This window comes from Arabidopsis lyrata, assembly GCF_000004255.2.
Source record: "Arabidopsis lyrata subsp. lyrata unplaced genomic scaffold ARALYscaffold_7, whole genome shotgun sequence".
Classification (NCBI taxonomy): domain Eukaryota; kingdom Viridiplantae; phylum Streptophyta; class Magnoliopsida; order Brassicales; family Brassicaceae; genus Arabidopsis; species Arabidopsis lyrata.
In genome coordinates this window covers 9,640,570-9,666,370 of record NW_003302549.1, presented here as the reverse complement: position 1 = coordinate 9,666,370, position 25,801 = coordinate 9,640,570, and the positions used below count along the sequence as shown (strand labels likewise).

Sequence of the window (25,801 nt, the reverse complement as noted above, 5' to 3'; positions counted from 1 at the left end):
AAAGCCCTACGTGTCCTAACGCGTCAAGTAAAAAAATAAAAAGAAAGCGTAAATTACGAAAAACAGAGAGATAAATCCGGCATAGAGAGATTTTGGAGATAGAGAGAGAGAGAGAGAGAAGAAAATCGAAATCTATTGTCCATTTCCCCAATTTGCATATCATCGCTCTAGATTTCGCTGGTTTTGGATTCGATTCCTCCCCCATCTTCAATCGGTAAGATCCAGCTCCGAATTTTGTTCCTTTTTCCAAATTTCGCGAATTTGTAGTATATTGTTCTTGTTTGATTCAACATACAATTCTTGTTTTGATTTGGATGCAGAAGTTTTTGGCTTGGAATTGGATTTGGGTTCGGTTCAAAATCAGCTCTTTTCTGTTTTATCTGGGAGAAATCAGGTGAGTTGTTGTTTTAGGTTTTTTGAATCTCCAATTACTTCGTTGCAATGCTTATTGAGAATTGTTTTAGGGTTTCATCTGTGTGGGTCTTGTTTTGAAGCATTTTGTTTGTGTTTGGATGAAAATAGCAGATATGCAGGACCAGCTCGTGTGTCATGGTTGTAGGAATTTATTGATGTATCCTAGAGGAGCATCTAATGTGCGTTGTGCGTTATGTAACACTATCAACATGGTTCCTCCTCCTCCTCCACCTCACGGTATAGTTGACTTAGTAGAATTGAGGATGAGGTTCAAAAGTTTGTTTTGATACCTATGCTCTCTGCAATTGTATTATAACTTGGGTTGGTTCTGATTCTGAATACAGACATGGCACACATTATATGTGGTGGTTGTAGAACAATGCTTATGTATACGCGCGGGGCAAGTAGCGTAAGATGCTCTTGCTGTCAGACTACGAACCTTGTGCCAGGTATATTAATATTATCTTGACATCTATATCAATCATTTTAAAGGTCTTTTAGTTCTTAAGAATCTTCTTTCACACTTTTGTTTGATCATAGCATTGTTCTGTGGAGATGTTTACATAACGTCTTTCCACTTTTCCCAAAGATGTATATGAATCTGAATTCTGAAATATCTGGGATTTGTAAAGCAGCTGAAAACACTTAAAACAAAGGTTTTAGATGGTCCCGGTGGCCTACATAACTACTTGTGACTTGTGAGAGCTAGAAAGGTTCACTACTGTTTCGTTTGATCTACCATTAGATTCTTACCTTTAATTAGCCTCTAAGCTCTTACCATTTGGATGCATGATTATCTTTTATCCATGGCTGCTTAAGAACATTGCTGATCTTACTTATTGGATTTTTCTAGCGTTAATTTTGCTTGTTTGCTGAAACTGTGCATGACTTTTTTGAAATCGACAGCGCACTCCAATCAGGTTGCCCATGCACCTTCCAATCAGGTTGCGCAGATCAATTGTGGACATTGTCGGACAACCCTCATGTATCCTTACGGTGCATCATCTGTTAAATGCGCTGTTTGTCAATTCGTAACTAACGTTAATGTGAGTACTCCTATCTATTAAGTCACTTTTGCATGGTTGAGCTAAGTATAGAGATCTTCTGTTAGAATTTCATTTCTTATTCATTTTTTCATCCTTAGATGAGCAATGGAAGGGTACCTCTCCCAACTAACCGGCCAAATGGATCAGCTTGTCCCGGGACAATGCCCTCTACTTCAACTGTGAGTTATCAAATTATGAATTTGTAATAGTTCTGTATATTCTTATGGAATTGGTACTTACTCTGTTAATCGATTTTTCATTTACCAACAGTCAACACCACCCTCTCAGACCCAAACCGTTGTTGTAGAAAACCCCATGTCCGTTGATGAAAGTGGAAAGTTGGTTAGTATTTCTATCACCTGTGTTCTTCTTCTTACTTACACATTAGAGGAATATATGACAAAGTGACGGAAATACACAAATTGCAGGTGACCAATGTTGTTGTTGGTGTGACCACCGATAAAAAGTAACCAAGAATGAGTGAGATTTTAAAGATCATATCCAAATTCTTCATCTATTCCTGCGTTTGGTTTGTGCATATTACATACGCGGAAAAACTGTATGTTTATATATCTCTTGACTCCTTTTTAACCTAAGAAAAAGGCTGATCAGAATCTCTTGTTACTGCAATATTGGGGTTTATTCAAAGTTGAAGACACAAAGGTTTTTGTTCTAATAATCTTGCATTCTTTTGCTCCATGGAACTTGACCTTCTCTTCTGTTTGTAGAGTTGTAAAACTCCATTGGCCTCTTGTGACACTGTTTATGTGTGTATTAATATAATCTGATACACCAACCAAACATTAAGATGTGGGTTTGAAATCTGTCTCTTCTGTGGATGAGATATGCTACATGGCACAAGAACTGGTCTTAGCTTTGGTAGATAAGACTTGTCTTAGAGCAAGTCTTGAAATCTGGAAATCTATTTTGCAGTAATCATTGTCACAACAACCATAACCTAATCAGTACCCTCCAAGAACATTAAAGTTAGATGATCAGTCAAAACCTCTCAACAAGACCAAACTCAAACTCTTTCCATATAAATACTCTTTAACACTGACACAAAGATTCATCACTTTCTCTTGATCACTCATTTCATCAACAATGGCCAGAGAGAAGATTGTGGTGGCTGGTGGTAGCACAAAGAGCTGGAAACTACTCTTGGGGTTGAGGGTATTTGCATTCATGGCTACTTTAGCTGCAGCCATTGTAATGTCACTAAACAAAGAGACAAAGACCTTGGTTGTGGCTACCATTGGTACTCTTCCTATCAAAGCCACTTTAACCGCTAAGTTTCAGGACACACCGGCCTTTGTGTAAGCGATTAAAACCTTATAAGGACTCGATTTCGATACCTATGAATTTAACACTGATTCTTGGTGAAAAAATGTATTACAGGTTCTTTGTTATAGCTAATGTAATGGTGAGCTTCCACAACTTGTTGATGATTGTTCTTCAGATTTTTAGCCGGAAACTGGAGTACAAAGGTGTCCGTCTCCTCTCTATCGCCATTCTCGATATGGTATAAACATATATACTTACCATTATGTGCACACATTTTGGTTTGTAAATCACTTTTCTTGGTTTGATTTGGATTGAATTAGTTCGGTTTTATTCCGGATTAAAAACTTCAATAAATGTGTTGATTTGTTTCTTGAATATCTGAAAAAACGTTTGGAAAAAAAGCTAAACGCAACTCTAGTATCTGCGGCTGCAAACGCGGCGGTATTCGTGGCGGAGTTGGGGAAGAATGGAAACAAGCACGCCAAGTGGAACAAAGTCTGCGACAGGTTTGCCACTTACTGTGATCACGGCGCTGGAGCACTCATCGCCGCATTCGCCGGAGTCATTCTAATGCTCCTTGTCTCCTCCGTCTCCATTTCCCGCCTCTTAATCAATTCTAAACACTTATCCACCACCGCCACCACAACCGCCGTCGTCTAAAACATCGCGGCCAAAATTCAGCAATGTGTTTGTATCTATATCAAAGATGTTGTGGCTTACTTTGTGTGTTGTCTCTCAAGTCACTATCAGATTGTCTAATGCACTCCCCTGTTCTATCACTTTCACATTTGTATACGAGTTTTAATTTCTCTCTTTTCTTTTTATATTTATAAAATGACATTTTTCACAAAGTATATAGAACAATGAGAAAAATCTACAATAGATGATTGAATAAGATCAACTCAAGATAATTTATACCACCTTTTATTTCTCAATTACTACTTCCATTTATGAAAATATATAATTCTAATCAATTGTTACAATAAAATGAGTCATATCAACCGACTAGAAAACAAATCATTATTGGTTCTATCGAATTATATACTTCCCATACAACTTTATTTTGTGTTAAAAGATGTCTCTAATAAATGTGAATCATAACATAAATTCATAACTATTGAAATGCTTTTTCTTTTGGTTAGTAAAAATGAAGTAAATAGTAGTGACTCTTTAATAGAGTTCGAGATAAAAATGAACAAAACTAACTGAATTTAAGATTAATTCTAAATTTTTAATTACTATGAAAATTCACAAAATGTATATTATTTTTTGATGGTATAAATGGATTGAAGATTTGTTTATTACAAAAAAAAAAAAAAAAGATCCCATTTGGCGGCTTCTTTTTATGTTCTAAACCCTTTTCTTAGATCGGACTCCAAGAAATCTACTTGCTTTAATCGTTACCCTAATAAATTCTTCTCTAAGGTTTTTTTTTTTTTTTAACTCAAAGAAGGAAAGAAACAAAAAAAAAACCTCTTTCGCAGATATTTAACCAAAATGTTTTAGATTTATATACGTTACAAAAAAATTTGGTGAGTCAAATTCAATCTTGAGAAAAACTTTGTTCCGAATCTTGGCCCCTTCACGAAGGTACACTTATCATCTTACTCTCTATTAAATGGCGTAGATTTTTCTACTTACATGTTGTTTTCTTTCTCTTTCAGACACAATCTTTATGCGTTCTGGGTTTTTTTTTTTAGGGTTTCGAAACCGGCACTGCATTTCAAGTAAGAGTTTTCTTTTTTGTTAACAGATCTTTGTTCTTTCTTAGGTCGCGGGTTTAAAGTATCGATCTTTGTGAACCTAATCTCACTGTAAATGGACCAGCTTGCATCTCTAGCAGAGTCTGTGGCTATGGAGGTTTCTCTTCTTTATCCTTTGCCTTCTTTGATTGTGTTTTTGTTTTTGTAACCTCTAATTTGCATGTTTGCTAGATTCAATTCACTCTTTTTGTAGCACTGTTGCAGTTTCTGAATGTGGAATTGTGTATTTGTTACAGGAAGATTCTGAGAAACAATCGATTAAAAGAGAGAGTAGTCTTGAACCTGACTCTAGTCCTTCTAGTCCTAAAGTAAGCTTATACGAGTACTTGAGTAGTAATCTGTCTCTTGTTAATTGGGTTTCTTGCAAGTATTGGTTGGGTAAAGATGATGGCTTATGTATTTGCTAAACCCGTTTGAGTCTGAATCCAATGAATTCTAGTCTTAATCAATGTTTCTTGGCTCTTGCTTATCAGTTCTTCCTTCAAAGATCTCATCTTTCTGAGAGTGGTTTTTCTTGTCTTTGTTTTGGATTTAGCAATCTAATTACTTGGTTCCTAAGAATTTAGCAATCTCATCTGGAAAACCCATGGATAAATAATGTTCTTATTAGTTTCTTGTTGTTTGTTGTGTTACCTATCTGATTGTCAAAGAACAGATGAATTTGATTACTGAATGATATCGTTTTGTTGCGTATTTGAAGATAACTGCTAGGTGGAATCCATCAGAAGCTTGCAGGCCGTCAGTTGATGATGCTCCCATATTTTATCCCACTAATGAGGTATTTAATAAATTCTAGCTGCAGTTTTGGTTCTGTCTTGGTAGTTTAAGTGTTATCTTTTTTGAAATTTTGATCCTTTTGATGCTTCGTGGTCAGGATTTTGATGATCCACTTGGTTACATAGACAAGTTGCGAAGTAAAGCAGAATCATATGGCATATGTCGAATTGTGCCGCCTGTTGCATGGAGGCCCCCCTGCCCTCTGAAGGAGAAAAAAATATGGGAGAATTCTAAATTTCCCACCCGGATTCAGCTGATTGACTTGCTTCAAAACAGAGAACCCATTAAAAAATCTACCAAAACTAAGAAGAGAAAACGGAGAAGAATCTCTAAAATTGGATACACAAGAAGAAGAAGAGATTCAGGCTGTGATACTGCTTCCTCTAGTGATAGTGAAGGAAAATTTGGTTTTCAGACTGGGCCAGATTTTACCCTGGAAGAATTTCAGAAGTATGATGAATACTTTAAGGAATGCTATTTTCAGGCTGAGGATCATCCTGGCTCCAGAGCGTCTGAAAATAAGAAATTTAAACCTAAGGTTAAAGACATCGAAGGTGAATATTGGCGGATAGTGGAGCAAGCAACTGATGAAGTAGAGGTATGTACAGGCAGCAATATGATAACATGTGTACTATTTCTGTTTTTCTTGGTTTCACCATTTTCTTTTGCATAAATTCTTCTAACTTGCTACTCGTTTTTGGGCCTATGACAGGTGTACTATGGAGCTGACTTGGAAACAAAGAAATTTGGAAGTGGTTTCCCAAAGTATACACCGGGGTATCCTAAAAGTGAAGCAGATCAATACTCTGAATGTGGTTGGAACCTAAATAATTTGTCCCGTCTGCCTGGATCAGTTCTAGCTTTTGAGAGCTGCGATATCTCAGGAGTCATTGTGCCATGGCTTTATGTTGGAATGTGCTTTTCAACTTTTTGTTGGGTAAGTTACATTTTCTTAGGGTAGAATCTTTCGAATTACTGAATCTTATGAATAACCTTTTGATATTTCCTTGAATTTTTTGTTGCTTTAAAAAAAAAAGATAATGGAGTTCTCTTAAAACCTGTTATTTAATCAACATTATATTACTTAAAGGATGTCATACCTTTGGGACCAAAATTATGGAATTGATGCATTTATGTGTTCTTTCTAGGAGCTATGTACTAACATCTCCAGTATGCCCCTTACTTTGTTTGAAACAGCATGTTGAAGATCATCACCTTTATTCCTTGAACTACTTACACACGGGTGATCCAAAAGTTTGGTATGGGATCCCTGGAAACCATGCCGCGTCTTTTGAAGATGTAATGAAAAAGCGTCTTCCAGATTTGTTTGAAGAACAGCCTGACTTGCTACATCAACTGGTAAAAAGCTTCACCCAATTCATTTTTCGTTTCAAGCTCTGCTGATAATTGGAACTCCTGTGTAATTTTGGAGATGATATGCGAGAGTTGTTTTTTGGTTAAGATAATATGTATCTCATCCTGCACCTCCTCTTTTTGATCAGGTCACTCAGTTATCTCCAAGAATCTTAAAAGAGGAGGGAGTACCCGTCTATCGAGCTGTCCAGCGTAGTGGAGAATTCATTCTAACCTTCCCTAAGGCCTATCATTCTGGGTTTAATTGTGGTTTCAACTGTGCGGAAGCAGTAAATGTTGCACCAGTTGATTGGCTGGTTCATGGACAGAATGCAGTGGAAGGCTATAGCAAGCAGCGGCGAAAGACTTCATTGTCACATGACAAGCTGCTTCTTGGAGCAGCTATGGAAGCTACTTATTGCCTCTGGGAGCTTTCACTTTCAAAGAAGAAGAATCCTGTGATTGCGAGATGGAAAAGGGTTTGTAGTGAGGATGGATTGCTTACGAAGGCAGTCAAGGTAATTCTGATTCTCTGTTCTGTTCTTTTTCATGTGCTTACATATGCATGCATGTACAAATACACAATCAAACAAGCATAGGCAATATGTTACATTTCATAGATTGACAATTATCATCTGAAGTAATAGTGTACTAGACTACCTGATTTTTGATAAGATTGAAACAAACATCTTCAATGAGACTAACATAGCTGACGTTAGCAGAAGCGGGTGCAGATGGAAGAAGAAAGACTACACCTCCTTCAAGATGGTTTTAGCTTGCGAAAGATGGAGGGTGATTTTGACATTAAGAGAGAACGGGAGTGCTTCTTGTGCTTCTATGATTTGCATATGTCTGCTTCAAGCTGCAAGTGTTCCCCCAACCGGTTTGCATGTCTTACCCACGCTAAGGATCTGTGTTCATGTGAAAGTAAGGAGAGATTTATCCTAATTCGCCACACCTTGGATGAGTTATGGGCACTGGTCAGAGCTCTAGAAGGGGATCTTGATGCCATAGACCTATGGGCAAGTAAATGTCGTGATCAGTATCCTTCACAGCATCCGAGAGCAAGAGAATATTCTTACCTCAAGACTACCTCATGTTTAAAGAGCCGTAGTTCATCAAAAGTACAGCAGCGAGAACAAAACAATCTTCAGTTAGTGTCTGAACGCTTACAAAGTGATCTAACCACAAACAAGGAAGTTCAGTTGAAACAAGATGGTGATCAAGATGTAAATCACCATGGTCATGAAAGCGAAAGAAATCATGTACATGGCATCACTGATAAGTCAGCTGTCACGGATGTAAAACTTGGTGAGGGAGTTAAGTTTGATGAGAAGAAGATTTCGGTTGAATCTCAAAACCCACATTCAGTTTCAGATGTAGGGTGTAGCGAGCTGGCGAAGAAAGTAGAGGGGAAGGACCAAGACGCTTCAACCAATAGGTTAAGTCTCTCTGTTGAGCTTTTGAACTCTGGATCTCTCGTTGTTAAAAAGCTGTGGTGCAGTAAACAAGCCATATACCCAAAAGGTGAGATGAATTGAGGATTTTGGATGAGCTTTGTACTTTAGTATTTTTTTATTCCTTCTGAGACTTTTGCTTTTGATTGAATGTCACAGGGTTCAAGAGCCGTGTTAAGTTTTTAAGCGTGCTTGACCCAACAAAACTAACCAACTACATCTCAGAGGTTCTGGATGCAGGGCTTCTTGGTCCACTATTCAGGGTACACTAACTATGTAGTGGTTTCGAGAATATAACTGAAATCTATTTGTCATTCATAAAAAATGAAGGTGGTAAGTTACTGATCCATCAGTATTATTTCCAGGTCTCAGTAGAAGATAACCCCACTGAGAATTTCTCAAATGTATCTGCTGAGAAGTGCTGGCAAATGGTGACACAAAGGCTCAAACTCGAAATCATCAAGAAATGTGATCAACCAGTTAGCTCTTTGACCTCTTTACAACCTTTGGAGAGTATAAATGGGCTTGAAATGTTTGGATTTCTCTCCCCGCACGTAATTAAGGTGCCACTTAATTTCTCATACATAGCATTAAAACTATGTTATCCTGAATCTTCTTGCGGTGGAAAGTTTCATCCTTTTTTTTTTCTCTTTGCTGGATGAGAAGCACCCATCTTCTGTTTCAGTCCCCTTGAGCATCCATCTCTCTTACTCGTTTGCAAGACCAAATTTTCATATTGTCTGTAAGCGTTCTGGATTGAAAGTTAACATTGTGCACAGGTGGTCGAGGCTCTTGATCCAAAGCATCAATTGGAGGAGTACTGGAACCAAAAAGCAGTTAAACTGTTCGGTGCTGAACCACCAAAGGAAGGAGAAAAGGATGACACAGAGAAAGGAGGGGCTTCAGATCCCTCTTTGGACAGGGACACAAGGCTTCTGCGTGGACTGTTGAAGAAGGCGACACCTGAAGAATTAGTAATGATGCATGGACTTTTGTGCGGTGAGACACGCAACACCGAGCTCAAGGAAGAACTCTCTACTTTGGTAGATAAGATGGAGAAAAGCCCTTAATGATGAGCAACCAAATACACACACTAACACCCTTTGAAGTTGATTGTGTTTGTTGTTCCTTTGGTATGTGTTCAGGCTTCAGTTAATCTGTATTAGTCAGAGAAATCTAGAGAGGCAATACAAAAAGTAGACAAAATGGTTACTTCGTTGACATGTCTTTCCTTTTTACTAAAAAAAGGTTTAAGATTTAAGGAATCATTGTACTGTATTGTATTGCATTTGCAGTGTACCATTGTTCTCTATTTCATTTGCTTATTATTTGTACCAGCTTCAATTGAAGAAAAAGGAAAAGCTGTATGATTTGAGACAAAAACCAGATTAAAATTGAACTGTATATTATCTTTCTTGTAAAATGAAGAATAGCAAACCAGCCTCTGTATTAACAAATAAAAATAAACAGACTTTAGAGTGTTTGCTTTTGTTTTAATGGAATCATTCAAACACAATACTTTGAAGTTTGAACTAATATGGTAATATCTCTTTTTTAATCTTTGGCTTGAAAAGACGCAAAGCGTAGAAATCTGAATCTGTACAAAGAGGAGAAACTTTAAGTGAGATCATCTTCGTCTAGATCGTCATTAGTGTTCATCTGAATTGCAGTAACATCTCCAGTGGGTAGCTTTCTAGCCAACTTGATGATCTGCAGACAAAATACTTCTCCGTATTAGATTACAGTAGTTTAATGAAACTTTCTGTGATCATCTTGTGTCACAATAAGCAGCATAATGCAGAACAAAAACATTCAGAAACACAGAGACAGGATTAGGATTAAACAGATCATTTAAGTAAATTACCATATGATCCAAATTGGAGACAGTGCTTGAACTCGCCACCTTCTTGATTTCTTCAATGTCACCTTCATTATAGGCTGTGAGAAGTCTACTAGCACTTCGGCACTGATCACTCTTCAGAAAAGCATCAATCCTACCCAAAAGAAGAAAAACATTCAGACACTAATTCGGATATCACAGTTACTAAATCGTTCATGTTTTCTTGTTCGTAGTAACATATATGGTCCATATATTATTATCATTGACCTACTGACTGGCTGCATAAAGAGAGAAGTATACTCACTGAGAACAGTCGTTGTAGCATTTTTCTGCCTGCTGCAGGTCATGAGCATACAGATATAAGATGATTGCACTGAGATAGGCCTGAAATAACATTCAGAAAACGTTAACTCACAACAATAACATTCAGAGATACAAGGGAATCGGTCTGAGCTAAGCAGAATGCATCAAGGTTAGAGATGGAACCAGATGGCACTAAAAGTTAAGAGCACATATACTCATACCTTACACTGGCTATTTGTGGCATCGCACTTATCAGCAGCAACACCCAATCTTAAGAAAAAGGTTGCAGCATCTGTGAACCTACAAATTTTAAAATGTGTGCCAATCATTTACTACATCAGATAAGAGGAATAAAAGTGGTCCATGATATCACTATTCACTACTAACTGATAATAGATCCATGTGCAATGAAACTTTAACATCGTGTTATTTCTAAGAACGCAAGAACTTACTTCTCGAGCTTTATGTAGACATTAGCACAAGCACGGTACAGATCAAAGGCCATTTGGTCCCTCCCATCCTCTTCAAGAATTTCACATGCATCAGTGTATAGTTGGATGGCGTCATCTGGTTTGACATCTTCCAAAGCACTGAAACATAAAATTATTGAAGATGAAACAAACAAAAACGGAGCAAGCTCAAGAAGCCACACTCACTAACATATAGAGGACAACAGAGTCCAATCGCATTTAGAAAATAGATAGTTAGATACAAAATCATGAAATCCAATTTCTTGATATGTCAACATAGAATTACCGAGCAGCTTTTCCAAGAGCATCGGATGCGGGTTGTGCCCTTCCACACTCAACATACAGCTCAGACGCTTTTCTATAAAAATCAGCAACTTCATTCCAAATACTTAGTTTCTGTGCTAAGGCCGCAGCAGACTCCATATGCTTTGCAGCATCCCAGGGACTAATTAATATCAAGGATAACACTAAAGAGGATGCTATGTTGATGCAACAAATATAAACAGCAACAGATTATAATCTTTAACAGAAAGTTCGGATACGAAGCTTGCATCTCTTGCCCTTTTGAAGCTTTCTCGAGAGCCACTTTAGCTTTCTCATATTTGTTTGATGCTCTAAACCCATTTGCTGTTGTCCATCAATGAATACGAGTGAAAGGAAAAAATCAAAATCAGTTTTCAATTATGAATGAAAAGAATCTGCCATGCTATAATATTTCTAGTCTCCAGCAAAACGCGTTTGGAGAAGAAAAAAAATCTAAAACTTAGTTTCTGGCATAAAAGAAAGTACACACTATTACCCACCTGCTTGCTCATACAACTCGGTAGCACCTCTCCAATCAGCACTCCATCTAGTAAGCGTGAGCTTTGTCCTGTAAAAATGAAGAACCAAAGATGCTTAAAAGGATGGTAAATAACAGAAGCAGATCACTGAAATGTAGAAATGTGAAAACAGAACAACACAAATTATTAAAGTAAAGACGATGTTCCACATCAAAACCAATCCAAAATGATTTCTCAATCCTTGACAAACTGGAAATATATTACATTTCATACTCATTATCAACTCTTAAAGCCAATACAATTGCAATTTTCAATTCCAGGATATACCAAAAAGAAGTAATTAACAAGAATTTGCAGAGCAGCTCGAAACTCTCAAAAGACAAAAATTTGAGTTAAAAAGCAGAGTCAAAAGAAGTGTTCTTTATAGTTTAAGCAAACTCTCATATTGAACTGTTCCTATGCAACAATACACAAGATCCCAGATACTTCTTTTCCCCCAACAAAAACCTTGATCCAATCTCAAGAATGGATCACGAGAAGTTTCTCAATCACAGTAACAAAAGAAAACCCTCATATCATAAGAGCACAATCATCTCGATAAACCCAAAATGCCCTAAAACCCGATTTGAATTTTAACTTCCACCGATCATTAACCTCTCGTACAGAGACATTCACATAAATGAGAAGAGAAAGAAAAGCATACATTTTGTCGGCTTTGGACATCATTTTGTCAGGATCCGAAGACATGACTGCCTCAAATTTCAGTAAAAGTTCCCGGCGATTTAGCGAACTCGGAGATCGATCTGCAAATATAGAATCGCTTTCACTATCTGATCAAAGGGATTTGCAAAAAAAAATCTTCTATTTTTAGTTAAATCTTATTACCGAAATTATTGGACTTTATCTTCCAGATATATAATAAAATCAAATATAATTTCATTTTTTTCAACTCCTGATAACATTCTTATTCAAACAAACCAATACATACTTTTGTAATGTTTCAAATTACACCATTTTGTGAGATTCTAATTCTCATAATTTAGATGAAAGTTAACAACTTTGTTGATAAAAATACAAACTTTATACTAAAATCAACTTATAATCTCACCTTCTCTGGTTCACCTTCACAAGTCAAGCTCATGACAATAAGCATGATTCTCAAATTTATGATTTTAGGTAAGAAGTAGAAATCCAACGTTGAATCTCCTACACATTCTTCTATCTCTACAATCTCCACTCTATAAATTACAATACCATTGAATCCAAACATCATCAAACAAACAACTTCAAAACAAAAAGAAGAATCATCTCTTGCTAAGAACTCCAAAAACAGATCAGCTACAATGTCAATCTCAAGAGTTTGTCTCTGCCTAATTTTTCTCACATTCGTCGCTTCCCCACTTGTGCTCTGCTCTCGCAGCCCGAAACTCGCAGCACCATCAGCCGCTATAGGGAAGAAGCTTGGGAAAGGACATGTTCATTCTCCCGCAATGCTTGTTTCTGAATCCCCCAAGGTTGATTCATCATCCTCCATGACCAAGATTGATGAGCCTGCAACAAACTCTGCCATAGCCGGTTTTTTCAGGTATAGGTTCCCATTCCAAGGCTGGCCTTTCCACAAGTATGCTCCTTTTCCAATGGGTACGCCTACGAATCCTTCCTCCCCCGTAAGTGCAACACCATCTTCTGGATCTGCTGCTGCTGAGGAAGAGGAATCCGAGAAGGTGCCTTCTTCGCCAAGCAAAGGAAACAGAGATGGAGGCAACGCGTAGTGAATGAAAACAAGAAATGTTTTCTAGTAGAACCTTGTTGTGTTTTAATGGCTGTTGATTATTTCCTCTAGTTTTACATATTGTATCAAATAAAATGTACCATGTATTATAAATGCTATGTGACATTTACATGGAAAAATGAAATGAATACAATTTATCTTATCTATCAAGCTCTGTGTAATAATAACAGCTTCATTGGTTCGAGGCGATTTTCACTGTGACAGACATCGGAATATGAACAACATGTCCTGCGGTTCCAAAAAGCTTGACTCTCCCAAAACTAGCAATAGAGCTGTTCTTCTTTGCTGTGAGGATTACACTAAGTAGCTTTGTCTCTCCACTGGCTATAGAGAATTGAGTAGGAGATACCTTCACCAAAACATCAAAAGGAGGAATCAAACTGACAGTATAGGTCTCATTTCCAGCAATGTTTGTCAATAGTCTTTGGACAGTTCGAGTGTTGTTAAGCCTTGAGACAGTGATGGATGGCAAATTGAGGTCAGATCCGCTGATTGTTGCATTGCTAAGAAGACAATTCTTGCCAGTGTAGTTGAATACCACTGGAGCTGATCCATTTATCCCACAAAGAAATGACATATGGTCTTCAAAACCTGAATAGAGAAAGAATTGGAACCGTTAAAATGGTCTACATTTGGTTATATGAAAACGGCCATGGTTATGTTAAGTTTTTAACTCACTAGTATCAAAGATTAGGCCAGGATCCAAAGCTGCGGTTGCATTCACAAAGCCATTCCCCATATCAAATGGGGTTGCAGGAGATAGGGTTTGATCAGGATTAGCATAAGCACGTTGAGCCATTATCGCCTCACCTTTATTGTCAAAAAGAACAGAGGTTGTTGACAGTGCAGATGCAATAGATGAAGGACTAAATTTTCTGAATTTCTGCTTGACCAATGCAGCCACACCAGCTACATGAGGAGCAGCCATACTCGTACCAGACATCATCGCGAAACTCTCTCCTAAATGGAGCAAAAATAACATAAGAGCTTAAATGGGAATGTCATTAACTTTAACAATGTCATGCTTTGGAGATATTTTGTATACCTTCAAACTCAGTGGATTCAGTGGCAGCGGAACTCCAAGCACCCCAAATGGAATTTCCAGGAGCTACAAGATTTGGTTTCAAAATGTCGGCGTCGTTAAAGAGGCTGTCTTCTGGATCAGGTCCTCTTGCTGAGTAGTACATTATCTTGGGAGCTCTGTTACTGAAGTTAGCATTTTGTCCACCTGCAATGGCCGCAACTGCCCCAAATCTAACAATCTCTTTGGTGGTTCCATCTCTTACAAGAGAAGAGTTATAGTACTTGAGTAAAACCTATAAATGAATTAACATATCATTATTAGATTGCTCATCGAGAAGAATCAAAAGAGTAAGTCATATATTTCTAGTTATGTTCTCACCTTGGAATCTTCTGAGGATGGAATTATGATGCCGGGCATGTCCATTGGTGTAGGGTTAATCTGAAAACCAAGGACATAAGGGTCCATGTAGAACACAACACCCTTTGCAGATAGATTCTTGGTAACAGCTAAAGCTTGTTTAATAGTGGAAAGTCCGAGCACGAAACGGATAGAGTAGCTACATATCAGAAGATTCCCACGGATGATATCTTTATCGAAGCTGATATCTTTATTAAGGTCTTCCATGTCACTGGTGAATTCTCATAGTTATTAGTAACTCATAGATGAAACTTGTCATGATTCCCACATCTATAAAGGCTGCCTTTCAGCAAGGAAGTTCAGCTTATCTTCTTACACACTATCATTAGCCATGTATGTGTTAAACATAACAAATCCTTATAGTAATATCACTTCTAAAATTGCAGGCCCTTGAAGCAAAGTTTCATTCCTTTCCCTCAGCATAAACGTTTGTGCCTTGATAGTTTGCATCACTAAAATTGATGACTTGTGAAGATGGATATAGTTTTTGGTCCCTAAAACTTGGGATACATGTGTCATATGATCAGTTTTATGTCAAAGGTATATAAGCTTACACTTGTGATCATGATGGCTATAGTTAAAAAATGATTCACATTTGCACGCTTCCTATAAAAATCCAGCAAGAGAATTCGGAAACATCAGTGAACTTTGTGCACCATCTCTTATATATAAGCAACTTGCTGAAACTTTGTAGTAGGAGGTTACGATTCTTTCACATAAAACCATACTCAATTGTCTTTTTATAAAGTATTCCATAAAATTATCAAATGTACTTAATGTTAATATATGAACTAATATGATAGTCATACATCTAAGAATAAGAAAAATAGTATTCATACTCAAGTATTGATAACATCTAAAATCCAGTTGTCGCTGTAAAGAAAATAAATTTCATAAAGATTTTACGTTTAATTCAAACTAACACTTAAACTCCCAGAAAAGGTACATATTAAAAAAAATCAGTTGAACATATAACCAATGTATATCAAATCTCTTTCACATAGATATTTTTTTTTATCAAAAACTACACTTAAGAGCTCAAGTTACAAACCTTTACTTTGTTAAAATGCTAACGGAGATTACTCTATTAAAAATATAGCGAAAATTTTTATATATAAATAACCGGCGCGTAGCGCCGATTAATCCTAGTTATAAATAAAAGGATAAAGGCAACTACAATAAAACCTCTATAAATTAATAGTGTTGGGACCAGAAAATTTTATTAATTTAGAGAGGTATTAATTTATCGATAGAGAGATTTTACTAATTTTCTAACTTTTTAAGAAATTTCTATCTAAAAATAAATTTTTTCTTTATAAATAATATCTTTTAAAAACTAATTACAAGTAGAAAAACAATTATTAAGTTTAAAAAAACAACACAAACCTTTTTCGAATAATAGAGACATAGAGTCATATTTCATCAAAAATTTTACATATAATATTTCAAATATATATCATAGTATATAATATATATAAATTTCTATAATGTATATATATATATATATATATATATATTGATAAGTTAATTCAATTATTAATTTATGATATAGATGGAACCATATATTTACATGAGATTTTCAAAAAAAAATATTATTTTATTAATTTATCGATTTATGTCATATTTTACACTGGTTCCAACTCGGGACCGGAAGAATTTATTAATTTAGAGAGGTTATTAATTTATAGAGTATTAATTTATAGAGGTTTACTGTATATATCCTCGGAAAAAAAAAAAAAAAGACTAGTTTCTTCTACAAGAAAAAGAAGGAAATTAGGGTTTTAATCTTCTTCGTTTTGGAAAAGGAACCATAAAATTCTATGAAACAGTTTCTGTCGGATCAGGAACCATCAAAAAATCTATAAAACAGTTTCTGTCCGGATCAAAGCAAGATCTCACAAAATTCGAGAAGTTGAATACGGACAGTACTCAATCAATCAAAGGAAAATCTAGAGTTTTGGGTTGTTGTGAATTGGGATTGACGATGTTCGACTGTTACGCTCCAGAAGTGCCACCGGAAAGTAAAAGGAGGAAGAAGAGCAAGGAGACGTCTCACTCGTGGTCTGGGTTATCGTTGTTACCGGATGAGATAGCTCTGAGATGCTTGGCTCGTGTTTCGAGATTTGACCACGCGGCCTTATCTCTCGTCTCCAAGAGCCACCGCTCTCTCGTAGCTTCCACTGAGCTCTTCTACTTGAGATGGGAGATGGGTTGCACCGACGTGTCTATGTACGTATGCATGAAAGTCTTTCCTAACCCATCTCCACGGTGGTTCATTCTTACCCCTAATAGACGACTGAACCCGATCCAGTCAAACCCTTACCAGCCTCCGGATTCATCTTCTTTCGTTGTGGTGGATGGGGGAATCTTTGTAATTGGTGGACTCATCGACGACATTCCCACTACGGATGTGTCGTTCCTCGATTGTTACTCTCACACATGGCACCGCGTCAAGTCCATGAATATGCCTCGAGCTTCCGCATCGGCATGCTTCGTAGACGGGAAGATATACGTGTTTGGAGGGTCCGAGCATTACCCTCATGACCATATATGGGCAGAGGTATTTGATCGAGAGACTCAAACTTGGGCCCCTCTCTTGTTTTTGACCCACAATTGGGATTTTGAGATACCACAAAATCAAATTCTCCACCAGAGTCTGGCTATAGAGGTGAAGAAGATTTTCGCGCTGAATGAGAAAGATCGAAGATTCTACGTCTTGACAAGCAATGAGATAGTAAACACAGAGGATTGGTGTATCATTGATAAACTATTGTACTGTCGCGGCACTCGCGGAAAAATCTTATGGTGTGAGCTAGATGAATTGGATTGGAAGGAAGTTAAAGGTTTGGAAGATTTGCAACACTCTCTCTCTAGTTCGAGACATTCCTTTAATATCAACAAACTCTGCAGCAATTCTGCTGGAAATATTGTTATCTTTTGGATCGCCCAGAGTTTGGACCTTTGGTGTGCCGAGATTTCCATGGAGAGATGCAAGGGAGGCAAGATTTGGGGGAAGATTGAGTGGTCTGGTGTTGTTTTTGAAGTTGATCCTTTCTTACACTCATCATATGGTGTTAAGGTCTTATATTCCGCGTCTGTCTATGTCTGAAATTTTAATCTTCACAGTCTTTGTTAACTACACATTCTTCTATCTCTACAATCTCCACTCTATAAATTACAACACCATTGAATCCAAACATCATCAAACAAACAACTTCAAAACAAAAACAAGAACCATCTCTTGCTCAAAAGTCTAAATACAGAACACAAATTCAGCTACAATGTCAATCTCAAGAGTTTGTCTCTGCTTAATCTTTCTCACAATCGTCGCTTCCCCACTTGTGATCTGCTCTCGCAGCCCGAAACTCGCAGCACCATCAGCTGTCATAGGGAAGACGCTTGGGAAAGGACATGTTCATTCTCCCGCAATGCTTGTTTCTGAATCACCCAAGGTTGATTCATCATCCTCCATGATCAAGATTGATGAGCCTGCAACAAACTCTGCCATAGCCGGTTTTTTCAGGTATAGGTTCCCATTCCAAGGCTGGCCTTTCCACAAGTATGCTCCTTTTCCAATGGGTACGCCTACGAATCCTTCCTCCCCCGTAAGTGCAACACCATCTTCTGGATCTGCTGCTGCTGAGGAAGAGGAATCCGAGAAGGTGCCTTCTTCGCCAAGCAAAGGAAACAGAGATGGAGGCAACGCGTAGTGAATGAAAACAAGAAATGTTTTCTAGTAGAACCTTGTTGTGTTTTAATGGCTGTTGATTATTTCCTCTAGTTTTACATATTGTATCAAATAAAATGTACCATGTATTATAAATGCTATGTGACATTTACATGGAAAAATGAAATGAATACAATTTATCTTATCTATCAAGCTCTGTGTAATAATAACAGCTTCATTGGTTCGAGGCGATTTTCACTGTGACAGACATCGGAATATGAACAACATGTCCTGCGGTTCCAAAAAGCTTGACTCTCCCAAAACTAGCAATAGAGCTGTTCTTCTTTGCTGTGAGGATTACACTAAGTAGCTTTGTCTCTCCACTGGCTATAGAGAATTGAGTAGGAGATACTTTCACCAAAACATCAAAAGGAGGAATCAAACTGACAGTATAGGTCTCATTTCCAGCAATGTTTGTCATTAGTCTTTGGATAGTTCGAGTGTTGTTAAGCCTCGAGACAGTGATGGATGGCAAATTGAGGTCAGCTCCGCTGATTGTTGCATTGCTAAGCAAACAATTTTTGCCGGTGTAGTTGAAAACCACTGGAGCTGATCCATTGATTCCACAAAGAAATGACATATAGTCTTCAAAACCTGCATAAGTAGACCGTTAAAATGGTCTACATTTGCTTATATGAAAATTTTGAAAACGGCCATGGTTATGTTAAGTGTTTAACTCACTAGTATCAAAGATTAGGCCAGGATCCAAAGCTGCGGTTGCATTCACAAAGCCATTCCCCATATCAAATGGGGTTGCAGGAGATAGGGTTTGATCAGGATTAGCATAAGCACGTTGAGCCATTATCGCCTCACCTTTATTGTCAAAAAGAACAGAGGTTGTTGACAGTGCAGATGCAATAGATGAAGGACTAAATTTTCTGAATTTCTGCTTGACCAATGCAGCCACACCAGCTACATGAGGAGCAGCCATACTCGTACCAGACATCATCGCGAAACTCTCTCCTAAATGGAGCAAAAATAACATAAGAGCTTAAATGGGAATGTCATTAACTTTAACAATGTCATGCTTTGGAGATATTTTGTATACCTTCAAACTCAGTGGATTCAGTGGCAGCGGAACTCCAAGCACCCCAAATGGAATTTCCAGGAGCTACAAGATTTGGTTTCAAAATGTCGGCGTCGTTAAAGAGGCTGTCTTCTGGATCAGGTCCTCTTGCTGAGTAGTACATTATCTTGGGAGCTCTGTTACTGAAGTTAGCATTTTGTCCACCTGCAATGGCCGCAACTGCCCCAAATCTAACAATCTCTTTGGTGGTTCCATCTCTTACAAGAGAAGAGTTATAGTACTTGAGTAAAACCTATAAATGAATTAACATATCATTATTAGATTGCTCATCGAGAAGAATCAAAAGAGTAAGTCATATATTTCTAGTTATGTTCTCACCTTGGAATCTTCTGAGGATGGAATTATGATGCCGGGCATGTCCATTGGTGTAGGGTTAATCTGAAAACCAAGGACATAAGGGTCCATGTAGAACACAACACCCTTTGCAGATAGATTCTTGGTAACAGCTAAAGCTTGTTTAATAGTGGAAAGTCCGAGCACGAAACGGATAGAGTAGCTACATATCAGAAGATTCCCACGGATGATATCTTTATCGAAGCTGTCATAGTCTTGGCATTCACCTACATACATGTCTTTGTCGAGTACTAAACTTTTGTTTTTCAATGCATCAAGAGCAGAGATCATAGTGTACACCTTGCCTTCATCTGTAGGAACTAGAAGAAGAAAACAAAACAGCAATTCAAAGCTAAGGGCCTAAGGCATTAAGAAATAAAAATTAGCTGATGAAATGAAATAAGACTTACGTGCAAGTCCTATGCCTGGAATAGATACATTGTTGCCTAGAATTATCGAATTAGAGTAAACTCGATCGTGAGTAGCAGCACCAACTGTGAAAATCCATGGGCTGAAGGAGGACATGCTCTTAGGAGAAGGACCTGTGTTTCCTGCAGCTTGCACAACGAATATACCGGCCTTAACAGCGGATAGCATAGCCATATCTAACGGGTTAAAGAATGTGGCTACACCAGGAGGACGTCGATTTGGTGTGATGGATAGACTTAATATGTCAACTCCATCTTGAGCTGCCTAACAAGATTCATAACCAACTGAAAAGTGTTATGAAAGGATCGATACTTCTAATTAGTCAATAAAAGAAAAAGGTAAATATTTACCTGATCTATAGCAGCAACAACATCTGCAGCAAATCCCCCAAAACTCTTATATAATGCCTTGTAAACAGAAATACTGGTACATATGAAAACATGTCATTAGTACACTCAATGCAATATGAATGATACCGATGGTATCTGGTTAATGTCTATTTACTTACTGTGCACGAGGAGCGATTCCACTAGCACTTCCAAAGTTATGGCCAGAAACTACTGCTGAGACCCCATGGTTACCCGCTGCGATGGAAGCTGTGTGCCTGTTTCATCAAGATACCAATATTTAGTAGCAAGAATGTGAAGAAGATGCCAATGATGTTCAACATTACCAACAAGTTATACTTACGTGCCATGGCCATCGCCGTCAAAAGGTGAAGCATAGTCCTCAGATGAATTGAAAATCCCTCTAGTAATAGCTGACTGCGCGAAATGGCGGGCTCCAACAAGCTTCCTATTGCAGGAGCCCGATGGAAAATCCGGTGTAACTTCACAAACACCTGAGAAATGATTAGGGATCGGATACTGACGCTGGGAAGTGTCAGTGCCATTGAAACTAGGGTGAGTTGGGTCAATGCCAGTGTCGATAAACCCGATAACAATTCCTTCTCCAGCAGTTTCAAATCCACCTTCTTTAACCCATGCACCTTTTGGTAGACCCATGAACTGAGGTGTATAAGTTGTTGCCGTTCTAACAGAAAAATCCAACACTATGTTTGCTACTTCCCCTCTCCTTGACAGCTTCTCAGCCTAAGAGAAAATGAAGGAACTTTGACATAAAGATAACATAACATAGCATAAGCTCACATAGATATGGTATATGATCAAGATTACCTGTTGTGAGCTAACAAAGACAGCAAAACCATTGATGAGATAATGGAAGCTATAAAGCTTTATATACTTCTCTCCCTTCAAAGCATTTCTCAACAAAGAGTCATGAGCTTGAGCAATTGCTGATCTCCTTGATCTCCAATAACGTGACTTTGAAATGTTCCTATATAAACAGAGAACCTAAATCAACACCAGAAAATAGTCTACACAACAAAAGAGTGAACCTTTACAAACAGAGAATCATAAAATGCATGTACCTAAAAGTGAACTCTTTCTAATTCAGTGATTAATTCGTTAACCAAGATCTGAATTACAAGATTCCAAAACAAAATTCAACTACCTTGGTTGGAGTTTTGGTCTAGTAAACTTGGAAGTGTCTCCATGTTTGGATTTATCTCTGACCCTGTTCTTCACTTCTGTTTCTTGCTGGAAAAGATGAAGAGAAGGAGCTTGTCTCAGAGTAACAATGTAAACAGCCGTAGTAGAGTTTATATCAGAATCACCAGCATTATTATCTTGTCCAAATGAGTTCGACAAAAACCCAAAACAGAACAGAAGGAAAACCCCAAAATTCACCATCAAAACTCTCATCATTTTTCACTCACTGATAAAAATAAAAATAAAACCTACGAAACCAACCAATTGCTTAAATAAGAAAAGATAAAGAGAGAAAAAAAGCTGCAAAAGAAGAAGAAATCATTAAGCAAACATGGTGAATAGTAAGTGGAATCTGCAGAAGAAAAAGGAACTGCCTTTTGTATCTTTTTCGTGTTGGAGACGGTGAAAAGAGAAGAGTGTGCTCATATTTATACTTATTAATATTATTATATACACAAGGTGGATTGGATTATATTTAGAAGAAAGAAGAACCCAAAACTCACGAGATTCTGTGGGTTTCTTGGATTCTGTGAATATTTTTTGAACGTTTTAACTACACTACAGGGTCCCAGAACGATAGGCAATGAAAAGGACGAGCACAGTGTTGTTGAAAAAACACCAGAGTTTTGCATAATTTAGCTGTTGGAACTTGTCGGGTCCCATTTTTATCCTCTTTATTATAGTTGTTTTTTTTTTACTTAATTCAGTTCCACAGATTTCCTCTGAAATTTTAAAAGAAAACATTGTAATAACAAAGTGTTTCTTGATTTTTGATCATATATAATATAATAACCTTATCAGTAAGAAGAAGTAGTCTGATACTAATTGAAAACTCCAATCTGTAACGAACTTTGATTAAGAAATAAACAAGAAGTAACAACTATATATTAAACATATGATTAAAGTTGTAGCAGCCTTGTTATATTCTTTGATGTATGTATTAAAAATTTAAAGCTGAGATTTAGCAATGGTGGGGTTAACGCGAAGCATCATTAGGAGTGTTAATGGGTTACACCACTGTTTTTGACTTTTTATTTCCTTTCGTACTTATCTTCTGTTTTCTATCTCAACCTCCAACGGCACAATTCTTGTAATGAGACGATTCTTTTTATCTTTTTGGTGTTTGTAAAAATATCTCTAAAAATGTCAAAATGAATCAAACGCAGTAGTGCTACACAGCCAAACAATCGGAGTTGGCTGTTGACCATTCAATTTTCACTCTAAACAAGCCTTACTTACCATTCAACTAACCACACTTATTCACAATTTCATTTCATCAAAGTTAACATATTATAAGAATGAAACACAACCAAACTGAACCACAATGATTTGTGATAGATTTCAACTATATATCAAAAAAAATCATAAGGTAATGCGAATATTCCAGACTTTCATCTTCTGATACATCAACAAGTTCTAAGTTCTTCATCACAAAAAGCTGAATGCGTTCACGGTTCACCACAACATCAATAGCTCTCTAAACAAGGTTTTAACTTCTACCTAAACAATCCAAAACAAGGACCAGAGAGCTGATCAATAGTAGAATCGATTTAGCCTTTGTTCAAGTAAGATTCAGATGGGGATAACTAATGGCGAACTAGGTCCACTTAGCTTCAAACTTTCTAAGAGGTGATTAAGCTCCTCACAATGGAGCAAGAAAGTTGTTGTTTCATCCTCAAAAGGGTTAGCAATGTCAAACAATCCTAGAGTTAGATGTTCATTCTTAAAAAGAAACACAAGAAGATAAGGCAAAGACACTCACTCGTCAACAAATCTACAAACTTCGCAAGCTAAGATAAATGAGAGATTGCGGCTAAATTCAATGAAAGGCAACATGATAGCAAGATACTGTAAACCTGAGGAAGTTCAAACAAACAGCTTAAAGCCTTCACAATCTCAAGAAAACAGTGACAAAAACAGTAAAAAGCCGAGACAAGAGTCATATTCATTCACTGCTAACCTAATCACTGCTGCTGATTATGTTGATTAGGCGGTGGTGGCATGCCAGGACGCGGTGGAGCAAAACCACCAGGAGGGGGAGGCATTCCAGGGCGAGGCGGTGGCGGTCCTTGCATTCCATGAGGTGGAGGAGGAGGTCCTCTCATCATACCACCAGGAGGAGGAATCATTGGCCTTTGCCCATACTGAGGCGGTGGTGGTCCAGAAAACTGCTGTGGTGGTGGCCTCATACCATAAGGCGGTGGAGGACCTCTTCCCATAGGTGGACCTTGACCACCAAAAGTTGGAGGAGGTGGCAACATTTGTCCCGGAGGTCGAATAATCGGAGGAGCCGAAAGCTGTGGTGGACGAGAGATCTGAGGCTGCATCATCCCCGGAGCTGGTCCACCAACACCACGAACAGGACCAGATAGTCCAGGCTGAGCTTGAACTAACGGACCAGTAGGAACTCCACGCCCAGCGGCACGGCCAATTCCTGGACCAGCAACAGCAGCTGCAGAGCCAGCTTTAGCACGAGATTCTTCAGGAGGAGGTGGTCCTTCAACAGTCATTGAGATAACTTCTTCACCTCTAAGCAAAACCAAACCTAGCGTACGGCGATCTTCACGTTCTTCGTTGATCTTCTTCCCTTTCGCTGGTGGAAGCTTACGAAACTCCTCGCAATCGCCGAGAACGAGGTTCATGTGACGGTCAAACGCCATGAACTTCCCAACGAGCTGTCTTCCGTCTTGGATCGTCACTCGCATCCTGTAGTTGATGAACTGAAGCATCTTTGAACTCTTCGACATCGACATTTTCGCCGATTAAACAGTAACACTCGCTACAAGCAGAGATTCGACCGGCGAATCGAGTACGCCGGAGAGATTCGAAATCGAGCTTAGGGTTTCAAAAACTAAATCGAGAGGCCAAAATTGGGGGTTTTTGGCTGTGCGAATCGGGAAGTGGGAAATTTTTAGGGTTTATAAAAGAATACTCTCTTGTTTATGGGCTTATTTCATTATGGGCCCAAATGTATTGGACTTGGGCTGCAATTAGTTATATATTTGAATTATAATATTTATTAATTATGTTTGTTCAAAAAAAAAATTATTAATTTGAGTCTCCAAGTCTCCAAGTCTCCAAATTATTAATCTGGTGGTGGTGTATGCGGCGCCGTCGGTAAGCCGGAGGAGTGGTTTGTGGGGAGACCTAAAGGAAGTAGTTAGGGGACTGTCAGGTCCGCTATTTATTGGGGGAGATTTTAATACCATACTTAGGGTGGATGAGAGGATGGGAGGGAACGGGAGACTCTCACCTGACTCTTTAGCCTTTGGTGATTGGATTAATGATTTGTCGCTGATTGATTTGGGCTTTAAAGGTAACAAGTTTACCTGGAGGAGGGGGAGAAGTGAAAGAACAGTGGTGGCTAAAAGGCTTGATAGAGTCTTTTGTTGTGCACATGCGAGACTGAAATGGCAGGAAGCTGTTGTCTCCAATCTGCCATTCATGGCCTCGGATCATGCTCCATTATATGTTCAGCTCAGCCCGGAACAGAGGATGGACCCGAGACGAAGACCATTTAGGTTCGAGGCAGCGTGGTTAAATCATGATGGTTTCAAGGATTTGTTGGCAGCCTCTTGGAATCCAGCTTTGTCTACACCGGCAGCGTTATTTGGGTTGCAAGTGAGGCTGAAGAAGTGGAATAAGGAGGTGTTTGGAGACATTCATGTTCGGAAAGAGAAGTTGGTGGCTGAGATTAAAGAAGTACAGGATTTGTTGGATGTACTTCAGTCCGATGAGTTACTAGCTAAAGAGGAGCAGTTATTGAAGAGTTTTGACACTGTTTTGGAACAGGAGGAGACGCTTTGGTACCAGAAATCTAGAGAGAAATTTTTTGAGTTAGGGGACAGGAATACTACTTTTTTCCATACCTCTACTATTATTCGCAGGAGGAGAAATAGGGTAGAGGCGCTGAAAGACGGTGATAACAGGTGGGTGACGGATAAAGTAGAACT

The 25,801-nt window shown here is 38.1% G+C and overlaps 9 protein-coding genes across 20 annotated transcripts; 6 read left to right on the top strand and 3 right to left on the bottom strand.

Moving 5' to 3' along the window:
- Positions 1–15: 15 nt before the first annotated feature.
- Positions 16–2,122, top strand: LOC9306005 (protein LSD1). 8 transcript variants are annotated; one of them, XM_021019083.1, is made up of 8 exons: positions 30–214; positions 324–394; positions 523–651; positions 759–863; positions 1,315–1,460; positions 1,559–1,639; positions 1,731–1,802; positions 1,889–2,122. In XM_021019083.1, the coding sequence occupies exons 3-8, from the start codon at positions 528–530 to the stop codon at positions 1,928–1,930; spliced, it is 570 nt and encodes a 189-aa protein (XP_020874742.1). In that variant the 5' UTR covers positions 30–214; positions 324–394; positions 523–527; the 3' UTR covers positions 1,931–2,122. The 8 variants fall into 8 exon arrangements, with proteins under 8 accessions (XP_020874744.1, XP_020874742.1, XP_020874740.1 ...); XM_021019081.1 differs by having other exon boundaries at positions 321–394; XM_021019082.1 differs by having other exon boundaries at positions 35–214; positions 526–651.
- A 186-nt stretch (positions 2,123–2,308) lies between these two features.
- LOC9306004 (CASP-like protein 1B2) lies at positions 2,309–3,595 on the top strand. Its single transcript, XM_021019078.1, has 3 exons — positions 2,309–2,776; positions 2,859–2,982; positions 3,147–3,595. The coding sequence occupies exons 1-3, from the start codon at positions 2,565–2,567 to the stop codon at positions 3,402–3,404; spliced, it is 594 nt and encodes a 197-aa protein (XP_020874737.1). The 5' UTR covers positions 2,309–2,564; the 3' UTR covers positions 3,405–3,595.
- A 485-nt stretch (positions 3,596–4,080) lies between these two features.
- Positions 4,081–9,422, top strand: LOC9303956 (probable lysine-specific demethylase JMJ14). Of its 3 annotated transcripts, none has more exons than XM_021019075.1 (13): positions 4,218–4,334; positions 4,445–4,471; positions 4,572–4,604; positions 4,744–4,815; positions 5,208–5,285; positions 5,382–5,882; positions 5,997–6,221; positions 6,482–6,643; positions 6,787–7,155; positions 7,360–8,164; positions 8,254–8,357; positions 8,460–8,657; positions 8,874–9,422. In XM_021019075.1, the coding sequence occupies exons 3-13, from the start codon at positions 4,599–4,601 to the stop codon at positions 9,162–9,164; spliced, it is 2,811 nt and encodes a 936-aa protein (XP_020874734.1). In that variant the 5' UTR covers positions 4,218–4,334; positions 4,445–4,471; positions 4,572–4,598; the 3' UTR covers positions 9,165–9,422. The 3 variants fall into 3 exon arrangements, with proteins under 3 accessions (XP_020874732.1, XP_020874734.1, XP_020874733.1); XM_021019074.1 differs by having other exon boundaries at positions 4,409–4,471; XM_021019073.1 differs by lacking the exon at positions 4,445–4,471 and having other exon boundaries at positions 4,081–4,334; positions 4,516–4,604.
- Positions 9,423–9,482: 60 nt separating this feature from the next.
- LOC9306003 (gamma-soluble NSF attachment protein) lies at positions 9,483–12,367 on the bottom strand. The gene is made up of 9 exons (XM_002867837.2): positions 12,193–12,367; positions 11,511–11,578; positions 11,250–11,334; positions 10,994–11,152; positions 10,690–10,827; positions 10,459–10,537; positions 10,239–10,318; positions 9,959–10,088; positions 9,483–9,804 (listed from the first exon to the last, which is right to left on the bottom strand). The coding sequence occupies exons 1-9, from the start codon at positions 12,234–12,236 to the stop codon at positions 9,712–9,714; spliced, it is 876 nt and encodes a 291-aa protein (XP_002867883.1). The 5' UTR covers positions 12,237–12,367; the 3' UTR covers positions 9,483–9,711.
- A 381-nt stretch (positions 12,368–12,748) lies between these two features.
- On the top strand, positions 12,749–13,427 carry LOC9303955. Its single transcript, XM_002869885.2, has one exon. The coding sequence runs from the start codon at positions 12,833–12,835 to the stop codon at positions 13,259–13,261; it is 429 nt and encodes a 142-aa protein (XP_002869931.1). The 5' UTR covers positions 12,749–12,832; the 3' UTR covers positions 13,262–13,427.
- On the bottom strand, positions 13,347–22,360 carry LOC9303953 (subtilisin-like protease SBT2.2). 2 transcript variants are annotated; one of them, XM_021019077.1, is made up of 11 exons: positions 21,811–22,298; positions 21,474–21,633; positions 20,989–21,389; positions 20,807–20,902; positions 20,649–20,721; positions 20,280–20,562; positions 20,064–20,189; positions 14,684–14,892; positions 14,327–14,597; positions 13,960–14,241; positions 13,347–13,872 (listed from the first exon to the last, which is right to left on the bottom strand). In XM_021019077.1, exons 1-11 carry the CDS (start codon positions 22,062–22,064, stop codon positions 13,454–13,456), a joined length of 2,574 nt encoding a protein of 857 aa, XP_020874736.1. In that variant the 5' UTR covers positions 22,065–22,298; the 3' UTR covers positions 13,347–13,453. The 2 variants fall into 2 exon arrangements, with proteins under 2 accessions (XP_020874736.1, XP_002867881.1); XM_002867835.2 differs by lacking the exons at positions 13,347–13,872; positions 13,960–14,241; positions 14,327–14,597; positions 14,684–14,892 and adding exons at positions 18,518–19,043; positions 19,131–19,412; positions 19,498–19,768 and having other exon boundaries at positions 19,855–20,189; positions 21,811–22,360.
- On the top strand, positions 16,458–17,865 carry LOC9306001 (putative F-box/kelch-repeat protein At3g24610). The gene has a single exon (XM_002869884.2). It carries the CDS (start codon positions 16,707–16,709, stop codon positions 17,829–17,831), a length of 1,125 nt encoding a protein of 374 aa, XP_002869930.1. The 5' UTR covers positions 16,458–16,706; the 3' UTR covers positions 17,832–17,865.
- On the top strand, positions 17,982–18,598 carry LOC9303954. The gene has a single exon (XM_002869883.2). The coding sequence runs from the start codon at positions 18,004–18,006 to the stop codon at positions 18,430–18,432; it is 429 nt and encodes a 142-aa protein (XP_002869929.1). The 5' UTR covers positions 17,982–18,003; the 3' UTR covers positions 18,433–18,598.
- A 723-nt stretch (positions 22,361–23,083) lies between the features above and the next one.
- On the bottom strand, positions 23,084–24,753 carry LOC9303952 (small nuclear ribonucleoprotein-associated protein B'). 2 transcript variants are annotated; one of them, XM_021019449.1, is made up of 2 exons: positions 23,809–24,753; positions 23,084–23,348 (listed from the first exon to the last, which is right to left on the bottom strand). In XM_021019449.1, exon 1 carries the CDS (start codon positions 24,599–24,601, stop codon positions 23,813–23,815), a length of 789 nt encoding a protein of 262 aa, XP_020875108.1. In that variant the 5' UTR covers positions 24,602–24,753; the 3' UTR covers positions 23,084–23,348; positions 23,809–23,812. The 2 variants fall into 2 exon arrangements, with proteins under 2 accessions (XP_020875108.1, XP_020875107.1); XM_021019448.1 differs by lacking the exon at positions 23,084–23,348 and adding an exon at positions 23,572–23,704.
- Positions 24,754–25,801: the final 1,048 nt, after the last annotated feature.

What these genes read in the sequence shown, in the direction of transcription:
- LOC9306003 (XM_002867837.2), bottom strand. Translation starts at nt 12,236, where the DNA reads ATGTCTTCGGATCCTGACAAAATGATGTCCAAAGCCGACAAAAT. An exon ending in GCTCTTGGAAAAGCTGCTCG is followed by an intron (nt 10,828 to 10,993) that starts GTAATTCTATGT and finishes TTTATGTTTCAG; the next exon opens with TGCTTTGGAAGATGTCAAAC. An exon ending in CCACAAATAGCCAGTGTAAG is followed by an intron (nt 10,319 to 10,458) that starts GTATGAGTATAT and finishes ATGTTATTTCAG; the next exon opens with GCCTATCTCAGTGCAATCAT.
- LOC9306004 (XM_021019078.1), top strand. Translation starts at nt 2,565, where the DNA reads ATGGCCAGAGAGAAGATTGTGGTGGCTGGTGGTAGCACAAAGAGCTGG. An exon ending in CAGGACACACCGGCCTTTGT is followed by an intron (nt 2,777 to 2,858) that starts GTAAGCGATTAA and finishes AATGTATTACAG; the next exon opens with GTTCTTTGTTATAGCTAATG. An exon ending in CTATCGCCATTCTCGATATG is followed by an intron (nt 2,983 to 3,146) that starts GTATAAACATAT and finishes TTGGAAAAAAAG; the next exon opens with CTAAACGCAACTCTAGTATC.
- LOC9303952 (XM_021019449.1), bottom strand. Translation starts at nt 24,601, where the DNA reads ATGTCGATGTCGAAGAGTTCAAAGATGCTTCAGTTCATCAACTACAGG.
- LOC9306001 (XM_002869884.2), top strand. Translation starts at nt 16,707, where the DNA reads ATGTTCGACTGTTACGCTCCAGAAGTGCCACCGGAAAGTAAAAGGAGG.
- LOC9303956 (XM_021019073.1), top strand. Translation starts at nt 4,563, where the DNA reads ATGGACCAGCTTGCATCTCTAGCAGAGTCTGTGGCTATGGAG. An exon ending in AAGCAACTGATGAAGTAGAG is followed by an intron (nt 5,883 to 5,996) that starts GTATGTACAGGC and finishes GGCCTATGACAG; the next exon opens with GTGTACTATGGAGCTGACTT. An exon ending in TTCTTGGTCCACTATTCAGG is followed by an intron (nt 8,358 to 8,459) that starts GTACACTAACTA and finishes TATTATTTCCAG; the next exon opens with GTCTCAGTAGAAGATAACCC.
- LOC9306005 (XM_021019086.1), top strand. Translation starts at nt 513, where the DNA reads ATGAAAATAGCAGATATGCAGGACCAGCTCGTGTGTCATGGTTGTAGG. An exon ending in TCCTCCTCCTCCACCTCACG is followed by an intron (nt 652 to 758) that starts GTATAGTTGACT and finishes TTCTGAATACAG; the next exon opens with ACATGGCACACATTATATGT. An exon ending in AATTCGTAACTAACGTTAAT is followed by an intron (nt 1,461 to 1,558) that starts GTGAGTACTCCT and finishes TTTCATCCTTAG; the next exon opens with ATGAGCAATGGAAGGGTACC.
- LOC9303954 (XM_002869883.2), top strand. Translation starts at nt 18,004, where the DNA reads ATGTCAATCTCAAGAGTTTGTCTCTGCTTAATCTTTCTCACAATCGTC.
- LOC9303953 (XM_002867835.2), bottom strand. Translation starts at nt 22,064, where the DNA reads ATGATGAGAGTTTTGATGGTGAATTTTGGGGTTTTCCTTCTGTTCTGT. An exon ending in GGAATCGCTCCTCGTGCACA is followed by an intron (nt 20,722 to 20,806) that starts GTAAGTAAATAG and finishes CATATGTACCAG; the next exon opens with TATTTCTGTTTACAAGGCAT. An exon ending in TGAATCCACTGAGTTTGAAG is followed by an intron (nt 19,413 to 19,497) that starts GTATACAAAATA and finishes TGCTCCATTTAG; the next exon opens with GAGAGAGTTTCGCGATGATG.
- LOC9303955 (XM_002869885.2), top strand. Translation starts at nt 12,833, where the DNA reads ATGTCAATCTCAAGAGTTTGTCTCTGCCTAATTTTTCTCACATTCGTC.